At 39.4% G+C, this 15,314-nt stretch overlaps 1 protein-coding gene across 1 annotated transcript; it reads right to left on the minus strand.

The window, feature by feature from the left end:
- Positions 1-1,901: 1,901 nt before the first annotated feature.
- LOC140953754 (uncharacterized) lies at positions 1,902-11,493 on the minus strand. Its single transcript, XM_073403147.1, has 4 exons — positions 10,860-11,493; positions 5,180-5,281; positions 3,197-4,729; positions 1,902-2,980 (listed from the first exon to the last, which is right to left on the minus strand). Exons 1-4 carry the CDS (start codon positions 11,479-11,481, stop codon positions 1,902-1,904), a joined length of 3,336 nt encoding a protein of 1,111 aa, XP_073259248.1. The 5' UTR covers positions 11,482-11,493.
- Between the last annotated feature and the right edge of the window lie 3,821 nt (positions 11,494-15,314).

Genomic DNA, 15,314 nt, shown 5'->3' on the forward strand with positions numbered 1-15,314 from the left:
AACTTGTTCATTCACAGGTCAGGTAGATGTACAGCACATGCCGTTCACTCATGTAACTTACAATCCTGATTCCTGAGATAACAATCTGTGTGACAAAAGAATACTCGCTATAACTAATCTTGAAACCTAGAAAAAATGTTCCGTACAATACTTCTTGAACTGTTCTTACCGTTTAGGCCGTTTAAAAAGACAGCAAACATCCGATAAACTACAATTTCTGCACAGATCTTACATGAGAGCAAAGCAAAATGGCGAGTTGCCCATAAGAGAAAACCAGGCGCGGCAGCTAAGCACTTGCTTAAGCAAACCGCTGACTGCAAAGCGCTGCAGTCACAGATTGACCATCGAACCATGGAAGCATAGAACCATGGAACCATCGAACCAAAAATCTCAAATGGATCAAGAATATGGTCTGCTGCCGGCTGATGCCCGGCAGCAAAAGATTCAAATACTTAGTATTTATGCTTAAATGACTGATATGCCATGCATGTGTTACAGAAATTCAGGAACCTTGTGAAAAAACAAAATAAAACAAAAAAAGAGCGAGATTGCATGCGAGGAAGCGAAGGCCTGGTACAAATTTCCCTAAAATGGACAAATATAAATCCCTTGTGGTTCAAAACTTAATAATTAGGCAGGCTGCCAGTTTTATTTAGTGGTGGTTTGAACAGGTTACAACCGAACAACCGTCAGGCTACTCAGTCACTTCACTCACTGTCCATCACGGAGTTGATAGCGTACAGCATTACCAGTATGGCACTAGTACTGTGCATAAGAGGGCCGGTAGATTTATACATCTAATAATTCATACTAATATAAAATTCCTAAAGATAGCCGGACACTAACTTAACACAATGTACATTTCACAGCTGATTTCACTGTTTTAAGGGAAAATAACAGTTCACCTGATAAGAATTTATAAGTACGATACTTATTGTGGCGTAGACGTTAATAGCGGATAACCATGTTCTAGTTGTTGATTTTACTTCTTTGAACTCCAGTCCACATTTTCTTCATTTTTCTTCAAGGACTACCTTGTACCCTCGTCCCATATATAAAGTGTAAAGGTGAATGTGTGCAAAATGTCATTAGACAGGAGAAGCATGGTTCTCGTTAGTATCTCTAAAACAAAAATGTTCGTTTAGAACGCGACTGAAGTATGTCGAATAGCCTTTTCCAGGCGCTCAGATTTTGGGGGCGAAAAAAAGGGCGAGGGGTGGAGTAGGGAGCAATGCGTATTATTCCCGACCCACTCTTACCAAGGAGGCCAACTACTGGGCTACAACGCTCGGCCGACCGAGACTATAAACACGAAGATTTGTGGAAAAGTAACCTTAATCTTAAACCTCTCCGCTCTTTTACTTGCGCCACTTTTCTCGCGGTCTTTGACTCGCGTTCCTCGTTCTTTTCTCCTAAACCGCACAGAAACGCTTACTACGCAGGCTACCTCCGGGCTCGCCTCTTCCCACAACTCATCCCAACCCGGGAGCTTTTGGGGGTGGGGGCTCCCAGTGGGAATTTATTACGATGAACTCTCTTTAATTGCCTCATGCATTGCAGTACAGCCACCATCGCCAAGGTGTTTTTCTGACAAATCTAACTGGTGTCTTGCTGTTTGTATTTAAAATTGCTTCAGCAATCACGTGACAACTTCGACTGTGTTATTAAATAGCTTCAATTGCTTCAACCAGTTTAGTATAGCCATTATAATGCCTGAAAAATCCAATGCGGCTACTGTTAAAGTGTGTTTGATTCCTTACCCCAGTGCAGAACGGTCACCATCACCAACGCGACTACCTGACAAATTCTACTCTGTTATTGTTCATTTGTGTTTGATTGCGTCCGCCTGTATAGAACAGTCACCGCATCACCATGGCAAATGTTTTACAAAATCAACTCTGTTATATATATATTGTTGAATTGTGTTTAATTGCTTCCGCCAGAACAGTACAGTTATCATCGAAAGGGATATTCCATGACAAATCCAACTGTCTTATTGTTACATTGTGTTTGACTGCTTCTGCCAGTGAAATACAGTAACAACCAGGAAGGGAATTGCTTGACAAATTCAAATGTGTTATCGTTGAATTGTGTTTGATTACTTCCACCAGTGCAGAACAGTCGCAATCGCCAAGGTCATAATTTTCTGACAAATTCAACTGTGTTATTGTTGAATTGTGTCTGATCGCATCTGCCAGCTCAGTAAGGTTATCACCACAACCAATGCTATTACGTGCCAAATTCAACTGCGTAATCGTTGAATTGTGTTTGATTGCGTCCGCCAGTGGAGTACAATCATCAAAGCCAAGGTAATTTTCTGACAAATCTAACTGCCTTATTGATGAATTGTGTTTGATTGCATCCGCCAGTGCTGTAAAGTTACCATCGCTTATGTGGTTTTTTGACAAATCCAACTGTGTTATTGAGGAGTTGTGTTTGATCGCTTCTGCCAATTCAGTACAGTCATTATCACCTGCGTAATCACCAAGGCAATTTTCTGACAAACCTAACTGCCTTATTGTTGAATTGTGTTTGATTGCATCCGCCAGTGCTGTAAAGTTACCATCGCTTATGCGATTTTTTGACAAATCCAACTGTATTATTGTGGAATTGTGTTTGATCGCTTTTGCCAATTCAGCAAAGTCATCATCACCAAGCTCATCATCACCAAGCCCATCATCACCAAGGCCATTTTCCGACAAATCCAATTGTCTTATTGTTGAATTGTGTTTGATTGCTTCCGCCAGTGCAGTTAAGTCACCAAGTCCAAAGAAATTGCATGACAAATTCAAATGCGTTATTGTTGAATTGTGTTTGATTGCTTCCGGCAGTGCACAACCACCAAGACTATTGCCTGACAAATTCAACTGTGTTATTGTTGAATTGTGTTTGACTGCGTCCGCCAGTACAATGCCACCTCCACCAAAACCAAGGCTATTTCCTGACAAATCTAACTGTGTTATTGTTGAATTGTGTTTCACTGCCTCAACCAGTGCAATGTTACCGCCAACCAAACCAAGGCCATTTCTTGACAAATCCAACTGTCTTATTGTTGAATTTTGTTTGATTGCTTCTGCCAGTGCAGTACAGTCACCAAGTCCAAAGTAATTGCATGAAAAATTCAAATGCGTTATTGTTAAATTACGTTTGATTGCTTCTGCTAGTGTAGTACAGTCACTAAAATGACGTTTCTTACCTGACAAATTCATTTTAGTTACTTGAAGAAGCAAGCCAAGAGAACAAGCTAGTGACATATGCATTGTAGAATTCTTTTCGTTTTTACATTCGTCAATGCATTTCAACGCAATTAAAAATTCCTCGTCACAGTTTACATTATCAGCAATTCTGGCGAACAATGCCTTGACCATTTCTTCAGATTGCGAAGCTAGAAGGCCGCAAGTAAACTCAAGCACCTGTCTAAATTCAACGAAATATTTGTTCTCGGGAATTAAATTTTCTGGAATATGTTCGTTATTTAGAACATCGCAACAGAGATGAAACGCCGCAAACAGTTCCTGAAATGTTTTGTGTAAAAAGCAATAGTACAGAGACGGTCGCCGCTTACTCCGACCACGTTCAACAGACAAAAATCCGTATTCTAGCAATCCGTCTCCACAATTCTCAAACTCGCTCTTCTCAAAGAAGAAGTTGCCGTAAAGCAGACCTTTCCACGCGATCCTACCAAGCTGCTTTAGTTGAATTTTGTATATGTCAATGAGGTCTTTACATTTGGGGTCTGGTAAACCTTTTTTCTTCCTGTATCTTCTTAAAACGCACTCTACTATTTCGACATACAGTTGTGTACCACTTTGTGGGAAAATACCATCAAAGTCTTCACAAAGAAGACAAAGAAGTGCAGTGTTTAATGGACTCTTTGTCAACTGTCTGAGGTTATCATCCAAATCAATTTTATCTAAAAGCTTCTGGGCCAATTGCGATTCCGTTTTGAAGTATTTGGCAATAAAAACTCGCGCGTCCAGTTGGGTAAATCCTTCTATTTCTAGCAAAGTATCACAGCATTCGCGCACCTTCATCCCAACCTCGTGTCGTGCTGTAACTACAATGTGACATTTTGGGAGCATTCTTCCCTGAATGATTTCTTTAAACGCTGGTAACAAACAAATTGGCAACTCATCCAGTCCGTCAAGGACCAGTAAAACGTCTTGCTGATTATGACGTACGAATTTGAAGAACTCCTCCTTTTCTTGTTTAGTTACACCTCGCGGTAGAAGCTGGTCATCAATAGCGTCCCATAAAAGGGACTTAAAGAGTTCCTCCTCTTTTTCTTTGGGAGTACCATACAGATGTTGCTCTTCAATGGCATCCGAAACGTCAGACTTTATATCTCGACATTTAAGGGACAACACTACTTTGAACTTCGGAAAAGAACCGCCTGAAGACGTTTCATCCCCTTTTTCGAGTTCCATGGTGGCCCAATCGTAAGCAAGTTTGTTACAGTATGTGGTCTTCCCTATACCTGGATCCCCTTCAATTAACACCGTTCTAGGCTGTGGGCATTCTTCGTGGGGCTTGAAGATATCATCCATTGAAACAGTTTCACAAGTCTTTGTTCCCCTTTCTTTTTTCCTGCTGACTATTTTGAGTCTAGTAAAAATGTTATCAAGGTTGAATCGGAACTCTTCACACCAGGGGAAGGGTGCAAGCCATCCTTCACGGATTTTGTACAGTTGGCGAATTCCATCGACATATTCAGTTGGATCAAAAGCCCCTGCAAATACGAAAAAATATCATTAGATCTCACTCTCAAAGTGATAATGCTGTATATATTCATAGCTATAGTCAATATTATAACAACAGAGCTACAAGTAGTTTATATTTTAAAGTCATGAACGCTCGCAATAGTGAAAGAAAAAGTAAAAAGCTGCCAAAATCGAGCATCATAAAAAGCGGGTATACGTTTCGAGCATTGAAATTTGTTTCGTAGCAAGAATGTTTAATTGCAGATGTAAAGAAATAAAAGAATGTAAAGAAGAATGTGGATATTTTTCCAGGATTTTCAAATGAGTCACTCACAAATGGTTTCACTACTTCGTGAAAAATGATAAAGAGGTTTCACAGTTAGAACTTTCTCCTTTTACGTTTAGTCTTCCTTTCTCCTTAATTCGTGAACTGCAGTTTACTTTTAACACAGTATTTAGCTGCTAGAACTTATATCTACCTTCCTCATTGTTCTCTTGTCCTGCGGGTGTTAAGGTATCTAGCCTTTCTCTAATGGTGGTCATTTCAACTTTAATGTCTTCAAACTTGTCCCTGGTACTGTCTGGAGAAGAAAATTTACGTGGAACGTCTGTTTGGGCAAATACGAGCGTTGGCAACTAAGTTTAAGGCATAAAGCGACAGAAAAATGTCCAGCGAAGATTTAAAAGGGGTAGCCCCTGTGGAGAGGGACAAGAAAAAAGTAACCGTAAACTCATTCCGAAATACAAATCATTTTAATCTTAAACTTCTCAAAACTTGTTTCTCGTACTGTCGAACGAAGAGAACTCAGGCAAAACGCCTGAGAGGTTAAATGGGGGGGGGGGGGGGGGGGAAGAGGTCTGGGACCGAGAAACGATGTTCTCACAACTTGCAAAGCGGTCACCCAGCGTGGTGGTCAGCGGATAATTGCGGTTTTTTTCCACAGTAAATATTTTATAGAAGTGAGAAGTGAACCGCCAGTGGAAATGATTAAAAATATAAAAAATATCACGCATCTTTGTTTTTCCTGCATATCGTATTTGTCTTTTGGTATTGAAATTGCGGGGAAAACCAAAACGCAACCGTGTGAGATCTTAACCAACAACAACGCGCTCGATCGACTTATAGACATTTATAGGTTGCATTGTTTTTGCCGGGCGAGGACATCAGAAGATAAAAGAAGTTATGATTCTGATAAAAATTACTGGAGAAAGTGTCAAATTTATCGTAAGTAAGTATATTCAAGAGAGCCTTACAAATATGAGCTTACAGCTGTACATATCATATATACCTGAATAAACCTTCACAATTCGTAAGTCATAACATTTCATGCACTTTGTTTATTACGATCAGTCAACACTTTGAATTCAAAGTTAAAATTCAAAACGATCCTAATAAACAAATCACAACTACTACTGAAAGCTCTCTACCGTGAAGCGACCTTAATTTTCCTAAGGTTTGCAGCAAAACACTGCTCGATAGCTCAACTCTTCGGCGGTTCTTATCAGCTATACGCAGTTATTATATGTTGCACATTCCAAATTCTGAAGAGGGAAACTGTTTAACAGAAAAAGAAAAGCACATACTATGTATGAAAAGCGACATAAAATCAATAAATTTGCGAATTACCAAAATATATTTGTGAGAAACAGTCCCGCGGGACTGCCATGTTTTTGTTCCTTCACAAAACCGTTGATCTATAATTTTTGACGTAATGCGCATGATCAGTACACAAGTCCGCTGGCAAGACCCTTGCTGATTGCTTTGCAAGTTGTGGGAACATCGTTTGGATTTCATTTAAGAGAATATATGGGAAGTAGCTCCCCCCCCCCCGGGTTAAATATTAAAGTACGTTACGAAGGGAAAGATGGATTTAAGGCAAATTGTCAATGGCGACTGGAATGAACGGATCCAGCTAACAGCTACCACACCCTACAGTCGAACCTCTCACTAGGGATGGAAGAAAACCCAGCTACAAATAAATGCTTGTAATGCAAAAAAAAAAAGTGTTTGTTAGTATTTGGCACTGTTTTACTGACGACGTTGTAATTCAAACACAAGCATAAAACTCAAGTGGTGCTTTGAAATGTAACCGGACGTGTATATAAAAAACAAACTCCGAAACTGATATAAATGTTCGCGGCCATCTGAGGGCAATGTCAGCTTACGGGAATGTAAAGCCCCGTCCCAACGGACGCAAGATTGTTGGCGAACAACTCCCAGCAATGTTGGGAGTTGTTGCGTCCGTTTGCACGTGGCTAAAAGTTTGACCGGTTTCAAACTTTGCCCAGCAACTCCCACCAACATAAAAAAGGGGGGTGCAAACTGACGCAACAGGTAACATTCAACAATGTTGCGTCCGTTTTCACGGGGCTTAAAACTTCAGAAAATGTATGGGAATTGCAACGAGGCAATTTTGTGATGACCGCGGTAAGTAGAGCTGTCCGCTTACGAGAAGGTCCGTTAAGAGAGCTTCCGCTTTATATGATCACTCCAAAACTAGTAGACAGCTAGCACCTGCTTTGTTATGTCAGCAGAACGTTAACACAAAGTATTTCAAAACACAAAAGCCGTACACTGCGAGCAAAGGTTTCTTTCCGGCAAAGCCTTTAGCATTTTCAAAGAAAGAACCCGCTGCTTGCAGGGTACTAAAGCCGTGGCCGTTACCGAGCCCGCTTTTTATGAACTGACGTGAGTCCAGGTTCTGCTCGGTGATAATACTGGAAACATTTGCAACCAGTTTGTTTTATTAGAGCATGTGCTATCATACACTCTCTTGATCGCGTTTTACAAAAACAAATCCAAGGCTTGTGCACGATAATAAATAACTTTACATTACGCTTCTCCTTATTTCTAAAGCAATGGTTTAAAACAGAGACAAAGTAGGAGCAGTACTGATTCCAGTGTTTTGTCTAGAAAAGGATGTCAGCACTATATCCAGATTTTTTCAAACTTGGCAATATTAACAGCCATACTGAGGACATCGAAAATCTGCAATAAATAGAAGCGGCCGCCGTGCTTGTTATCACCCTGAGTGCCCGTAATTAAAAGTGTTTTTTCTTGGTTGTACACAAAAACTTTATCAACCATTAAAAGTTCTTATCATGTAGCAAACTCTATAGGGCCGATTATTTAAACCAAGTTTAGACAGCGTTTATGAAAGGCATCGTCTAACCCTTGTTAATTTAAACCATGAATACCGATTATTTACACGCTGTTCTTCCATAACCTTGTTTAACCCGTGTCTAAACACCGACTAAGGAACAACAGAAAGTTAAACCTGCTCACAGGTAGGTTTAAACCTTGTTTAACGGTCTTTTATGGTCATCCATTTTGAAATGACCTGAAATAAATGGACTACTGCGCAACAGAGAGTTAAGAGAAAACGAGACCACCCCAATCGACGTAATATACATATTCAACACATTCCGCACCTTAAGGACAGATTTTGCCCTTTAGAGGAATACGATGAAGAAGATTTTGAATTGCGTTTTCGCCTTTATGGATAAAGGTCTTTCAACATTATATACAAGGAGAGGTCTGCAGTTAACTTCGACGCGGCAAATTCTAATTGATTTAAGATCATGATTTTACACAACAGGAACTTTCGAGCAGCTCATTGGCGATTTATTTGGTGTTTCTGTATTTGCTACATGCACAGTCATTCACAAGGTTTCAAGGGCAATCGCGAAACGAAAAGAACATGTTTTCTGTAATTCCCTGAGAAATTGGCTGATACCAAGACAGAGTTTTATGGGATAGTATCGTGAAATAAACAAAATTACTGTATTCCTGATTATCCTCCTTTTTTGTGATTTTTGCTTCTTTCCTGCGGATAACTTCAACATCAGAAAGAGCTTTTCCTGGACTAGTTTCTCTTACTGCATGACGTTGCAAATCGTGTTCTTTCTTGGATTTGAGTTTCAGCCGCCTCCAGCATCCTTGCAGGATCTGGATCATTTCCCGTTTGATTCCGTTTGGATTTTGAAAGTTGATTTTTTGGCAACGTTTTATTATCGTATCCTTCTTTTTTTACTTCAGGAAATTCTCTTCCTAATTCCGCCATCTTTGCTAAAATTAGTTGTCGACTGGTTTTAGAGAGTCACAACTTCCAACAGGGAAATGAACATACAAGTAACCCACAGACAATGCAATTCCTTTAGACATTGTTTAGCCATTGACTGGAAAAAACACGGCTCAGTCCCGTTTTAATAATGTATTTTAAACATATAGTTTAACAGTTGTTCAGTGTAGCTCAAAGTCTAAACTGCGGCTCGGCGTTCAACACGGGTTACCTTAAACTTCGTTTAACTTGATAATCGGCCCTATGAATCGTACCAAAACCTAAAGCCTGTTTGTTTGACTGGGCTATAATTTTCAGTAAAGTGACTTCAAATTACCTGATCTTGCAAAAATGTTAGAAAAATGGACAGTTTTATCATTATCTCATACTTCTCTGTGGCTCCAAATGCGAGGTTTCACGTCTTTTGTATCTAAATAATACAACTCCTACTGTACATATTTTTTTTAGTAGCCATAACGAGGAAAAAAACAACAAACATGGGGGAGTCACTGTTTTCTTTTCATCGCAAAAAGACAATAAAGAGACTAGAAATTCGGCTCCAAATGATCATTTTTTGTGAAGGAACTTGGGCGAGTTTCAAGACCAGCACTTTTTTAGCTGCATATAGTTATCACAATCACCGTTAACCCTCGGACGTACACGCAAATTCATACCCCCACCGTGGTACAAGAGGGGCGGGGGGTGGGGGGGTTGGGGTGGATTGAACCCTCCAACCCCTTGTACGTCCGAGGGTTAAAATCACTTGGATTTCAAAGGGGGCCTTTGTTACCTCCCTTAAGACGACCGGTGAAAATCGCCGCCACCTTTAATGTCTCAAGGTTGTAAGTAATGAAAGTTCACGTGGTGTTTAGTTTGAACCTTACTGGTTCTTTAGCAGATAACATAATTCGTGTAGTCAGTAGTGTAAGTTATTGCCTCTATGTTTAATTATTCGCTAAGAACGGGCTTGAGATTATTAGACACCGTATACTCATTAACATGAAAAAAAGATTTTTTCTCATTTTATCGCAGAAAAAATTATCTTTCGCATGATAATATAGTGCAACAACATTTTTGACACAAATATTCTTTCCAGAGGGTATCCAACTAAGTTCAAAAATTACGGAAATTCCAGGGGGTGCAGGGGGGTCTGACACGTACCCCCTGGGATGGAAATTCCAGGGGGGTTCTGGGTCTAAAGCAAAAGTGCCCTCCGTGGGAAGGGCGTATGGATATTTTCTGGAACTACACAATATTCGCTAAGAACGGCCTTGAGATTATTAGACACCGTATACGTATTAACATGAGAAGAAAGATTTTTTTCTTATTTTATCGCAGAAAAAATTACCTTTCGCATGATAATATAGTGCAACAAAATTTTGACACAAATATTCTTTCCAGAGGGTACCCAACCAAGTTCAAAAATTACGGAAATTCCAGGGGGTGCAGGGGGGTCTAACACATACCCCCTGGGATGAAAATTCCAGGGGGGTGGGGGGTCTAAAGCAAAAGTGCCCTCCGTGGGAAGGTCGTATGTACATTTTCTGGAACTACACAATATTAAGTAGGTATTTTCCAGGAGGGGGGTAGCCGGTGTACAAGTTCTCCACGGAGCATTGGCGGTGGTATGAAACGGCCCGACTGCCACAGCATCCTGGAGAGCTTGCTCGCAGTTAGCGAGGGGAGGGGATACTGCCATATATACCGGTAGGATATAAAAAATTATAGGCATCTGCCACTGTGAAGGGTATGTCAAGATATTTAGTTTGGGATAAGATACAGAAATCAGAGAGTTTGGGTCATTTTCCAGGAATATGAACACCAGAAACTGGCAATCCAAAAAGTTAAAATCTAAATTTACCCAAAACTCAATTAACAGCAAAGAGAGCATTGACCTCAGTAATCTCTGGAAAATAGGCATTCTAGGATAAGTAGAGCTTTTGGGAGTTTAGTCTAGTGTATATAGGGTAGCAAAACAAGCTGAACTGCTGTAGGTCTGGTATAGACTAATGGTAGCAGGGTCCCAGCGGCATAATCCTACCCAAAGATTCCTAGAAAACCTCCCCTGGGATTTCCACCGCGTGTTTTTCGCACGTACCTTCAATCTTATCAAGTTGGTCCTTGATGTTATCCTCATCCTTCTTCCACTCTCTCAGTAATTCTTGGTAATGTTTCTCAATTACAGGATCCATGCTCTCAGTCTTCAGCTTGGTGATAGCAGCTGCATCTGCACCCAGCCCTACCAGTGCTTTACTTATATCCTGCCAATAGGAATGAAATGTGGGATCATCCACAGAAGCCTGGCTGGCATGCCCATACACATGGTTTCTGTAATACTTCACTCTTGCTATGTTAGCCTCAGCACTTGTATCTGTAGCAGGTGGGAGACTATCCCAACCAGTGGCTGGAGGAGTCAAGCCACATATGTTCCTTAACAGCAACATCAAAAGAGTGACATCAAAATCATTTGAAGATACCGATGATGTAGGGGGATACAGCTTGGCCCATTGGGTAGGATTGAGAATTCTCTTTTTTCTAAGCATCTGCAGTGTAGGATGTGCTGGAGGCTTTGTCAAAACTCCATGTAGTCCTGCTGGTGGGTGGATGCTGTCAAACTTGTTTCTCAAAGCCTGGGACCCCACATCCACAAGAAGACGACAGAGATGAGCAAAATTTGTTGTTTCCTTGGTGGATGCATAGGAAGGTGTAGCAGAAGCCATGTTCGTTATGTTGTTAGCTACAACGAAAGAAAACAATTATTACATTTAATACCAATGAAATACCAGGTGACCCTTAGTGCAAAAACATGTTATTTTCACATGCAAAAAGATCAACCATTGCTATGGCTACATAATAAATTGTGCCTTTTACAGGGAAACGCACCATTAATTAAAGTGAAATGGTATGGTATTTCATTGGTGTTAGTATAATAAAACAGAACATTACATTACAAAATTTCTCTTCTCGTGTTGAAAAATATTTCACTCTTTTGCTGCGCTCACTTGTGAAATATTATTCAACACTCAAAAGAAATTTCATATCTCCATGCGGTCATGTAATATCCTTTATATACAACCATTATTTAGCTACAAGAAACATGACAGTCAGCTAGCCTCAAAGTGAAAATTTGTTTTTGTAGTAATGTTCAAATCAGGAACTCAAAAGGGACCTAGTGCAAGAGGCAGGAAAAACATATAGATTACCGTATATGTGAACTGTTACAGATAAAGACTCTAGGTCATAAAAAAGAGGATTGGAGGCTGGATGCCTCAACTCTACAACCACAGACACCCTCAAATGTGTCTCTTCACGGTCAATAGGAACCTAACGATCTGACAATAGTGACACCAATAAAAACCCAGCTGAAAAAAAGGCTTTGAGTCATTTGAAACTATTTCACCCTTAAACATTGTACCAAGTCACCCAGTTACTTGAAAGTAGGGAAGTTAGGTTGGAACTGAAGAGAAAGGAGTGCAGCGACCGAGTTCTGAGAGAGATAATAAAATTTGTCACCTTACCGTTCCCATTCTTATTAGTCACCTCAAAATTCTGTCATTTCACATTGTAGTTGGGCAGGGATGGCAAAGAAATAAACGAAAAAGAGTGATGCACATACAGATTTGTTGTTTTGCTTTCAGATGTTCCTATTGCTGTTGCCGACAAGGTCCCTTACTGTTAAGTTCAAGGAAACTGTAACTCACATGATTGGGTCCATAAAATTATACACAGTGCAAAACTGAAGTAATCAGTAGCAGAAAGAATTAGCAACCAAGAAACTTGAACTAACAATCACTTGAAAACTGCATGTTCTAGAAGGGCCATAAAACTAGTTATAGCTGAGTAACTGCATGCATGAGGTTATTCCCACTAAAATTGCTGGTTGTCACACAAACAAAAGTGAGAAAAAAAACATTCAATGAGTTAAAGAAAGGATCTTAGGGATAAAGGCAAGGTAAGATAAATAATAATTGTAATTAGGACTCGCTCACTTTGCACCTTTTCAGTGCAAATTAAAATTCAAAAAAAACTTCTACCAAGATTTATTAATAGAGCATTGTATGGTAGATGCCAATATTGGTGCCCCCCCTGAGTGACAGAAAATTCAGGTGGTCAAAAACAAGCATAATTTGAGTGCTCTTTAAGCTTGAGTAGTCATCTCTCAATCATTCATGTTCTCACAACTTGTGTTGGGGAAAGAAGGCAGGGAAGACAATAGTGTTAATAGTCAGGTACCACAGCTTGGAGATCAGCACTTCTTGCGGACCAGCCTGTGTTGCAGATGTAATCTAACCTCACTTCAGTTAGAAACATCACTCTGCAAAGCATTGCCAATATTCTTATTCTGGGCCCCTAACAGACTTGACGAATTACCCGCAACCAATTCAAATTTCCATTCAACCTGATTAGCAAATGGACAATGGCTCTTTTTAACAGGACAGTCATGGTGCATAATCTTGATTCACAGGTTGGGACCCAGAACAAGGATTTCAGTGTGTTCCAAGATGGACTTAGCCAGAAGTTGAGTTCCTTCTCTGGCATAGGCTTCTTATAGACTGAGTTCCAGGGACTCCTATGGCAAGTCACAAGTCAGTCCCCAGAGTACACCAGATACAAGACATTACATTATTTTATTTACTATGTGTGGTTCCAGAAAATATCTATATTTAGTTTTTTCTTAGTTGGCGAGTGGGCGGAATTCTTCAATCCTGCAATCTGGTTGGTTCCGAGAGCGGGTGGTTGTTTACAATCTTGCCCGCTAACCCGAGCGGAATCATTGGCAGCTTCATTCACAAGTTTGTTTGTTGTTTGTGAAATGAGCAAAAACTGTGATTTTAAAACCATTTTTCTTTTAAAACTTGCACTATTATTAGCATTAGCTAAGGAAAACAGAGTTGGGCAATTCCACATGAGAAGTGAAAAATCAATAATTATTAGAAGAAGGATATTGGAATTAATTTCTGTGCCAGTAAAGAGAAGACACATCACTGTATTAAAAACATACATGTCATTTCTGTTTTTGCCCTTCTGCACTCCGCAGGGGGTCTACAACTCAATAGGTCATATAAACAAGGAAAACATGAGACCCACAGGTGCAAGTTTAGGAACAATTTGTCAAAATATCAAAATCAATCCAGTCCACTGAAACTGTGGTATAATTAGACCATAAGCCTTTTTCTCACACGAGCAAAAAATTTGATGGTTTTCGATAATTTTTCCCCATTTTTGGTTAGTAGAAAATATCTATGTAGATGAGTAATGTCCATAACAAAAATTTCACTTCTTTCTTTGTGTCAGACAGGATTTAACTCTTTAATCAAAATAACTTCTCCTGCTCCTTGGATTTGTTAGTACCATCATTTGTCTGATAAGCTTTTTATTTCTAGTAAGCTTTTTAATCATAGAAACTATTTCAAAGATAGGTAATGTCCGTAACGTAATGTCCATAACAATACAAGTCTCTAAGGCAAAAATGAAAATAAGTATTCTTAAGTGTCTTTATACAAATATCCAAAGGTATTGAACCAAGTGACAGTTAGGGTACCAACTGAGCTCTATAATTTATCCACAATTATAAATGAAATAATGCTAAAGCTAAACGAAAGTTTCAGATTTGCATAACAAGAAATTCAAACAGTGCTGAGTTAGAAAACATGTTCTTCTTAAAATACCAAAATTGTTTTATTCACCTAAAAACTGATCCGCCATGTAGCATCTTAATGAGACTTTCTTTGCTTTTTAATTTCTTTAAACATTTTTTCAGTGTTTTGCTGTTTTGGAAAAGCAAATGGGCCAGCACTCTCTAGGGTGATGGGGCCATAAAACACACAAGAAATGTGAACATCATCAACGTCATCCTGGCTGGGCCAGTCGGTCAGTTCATGTAACTGTCAGAGTACAATGAGATATCATAATTTGATTAAAACTACTGGTCAGCGGTTTTCTTTCAAAGAACGTTCAGAGCATGCTCTGAAAAGGAATGAGCTGACCAGCTATAATTACAATACAGCTTTTGTGTGCTTTTGTTTTCATTTAATTTTCAGGGCTTCTATATATTCCTGATGGTAAACTTGAAACATAAAAATAAATGAAATAAGCAATTTTTTTAGCATCATAGTACACATAATATAATTTTCAAGAAAAAATTCACAGACAGTAATGTCTGTAACACTTGGTGTACTGTCCGTAACACAACCTTTTAGGGAACCAAAACAGTTAGGATAGACCTCAGAGAAATTTAATGTAACTGAAGAAAACTTTGAGCATTTGCCAATAAAAAATATGCATTTTTTTTTCCTTCAAACGTTTCATAAATCACAGGAACTGAACCTTAAAAGTTGTGATTAAAATTGGTGGTTGTTTTAGCTGTAATGTCCGTAACAGGCCTTTCAGTCAAAATCAGAGGGAGCTAAAAATTTGTTCTCCAAGTATTTTTTTTATTGAGCAAAAGGCAAGTCATTATGGTGCAATGACATGGTTGATACAAAACAGCAATATACTGCATATTGTGAGCAGGACAGGAGATCAAAGTTAAAAAATGCTCTCTGAGTGTAAT

This window comes from Porites lutea, chromosome 12, assembly GCF_958299795.1.
Source record: "Porites lutea chromosome 12, jaPorLute2.1, whole genome shotgun sequence".
Lineage (NCBI taxonomy): Eukaryota > Metazoa > Cnidaria > Anthozoa > Scleractinia > Poritidae > Porites > Porites lutea.

What these genes read in the sequence shown, in the direction of transcription:
- LOC140953754 (XM_073403147.1), bottom strand. Translation starts at nt 11,481, where the DNA reads ATGGCTTCTGCTACACCTTCCTATGCATCCACCAAGGAAACAACAAAT. An exon ending in CCAACTTGATAAGATTGAAG is followed by an intron (nt 5,282 to 10,859) that starts GTACGTGCGAAA and finishes TTTCTTCTCCAG; the next exon opens with ACAGTACCAGGGACAAGTTT. An exon ending in ACAAGAGAACAATGAGGAAG is followed by an intron (nt 4,730 to 5,179) that starts GTAGATATAAGT and finishes TCGTATTTGCAG; the next exon opens with GGGCTTTTGATCCAACTGAA.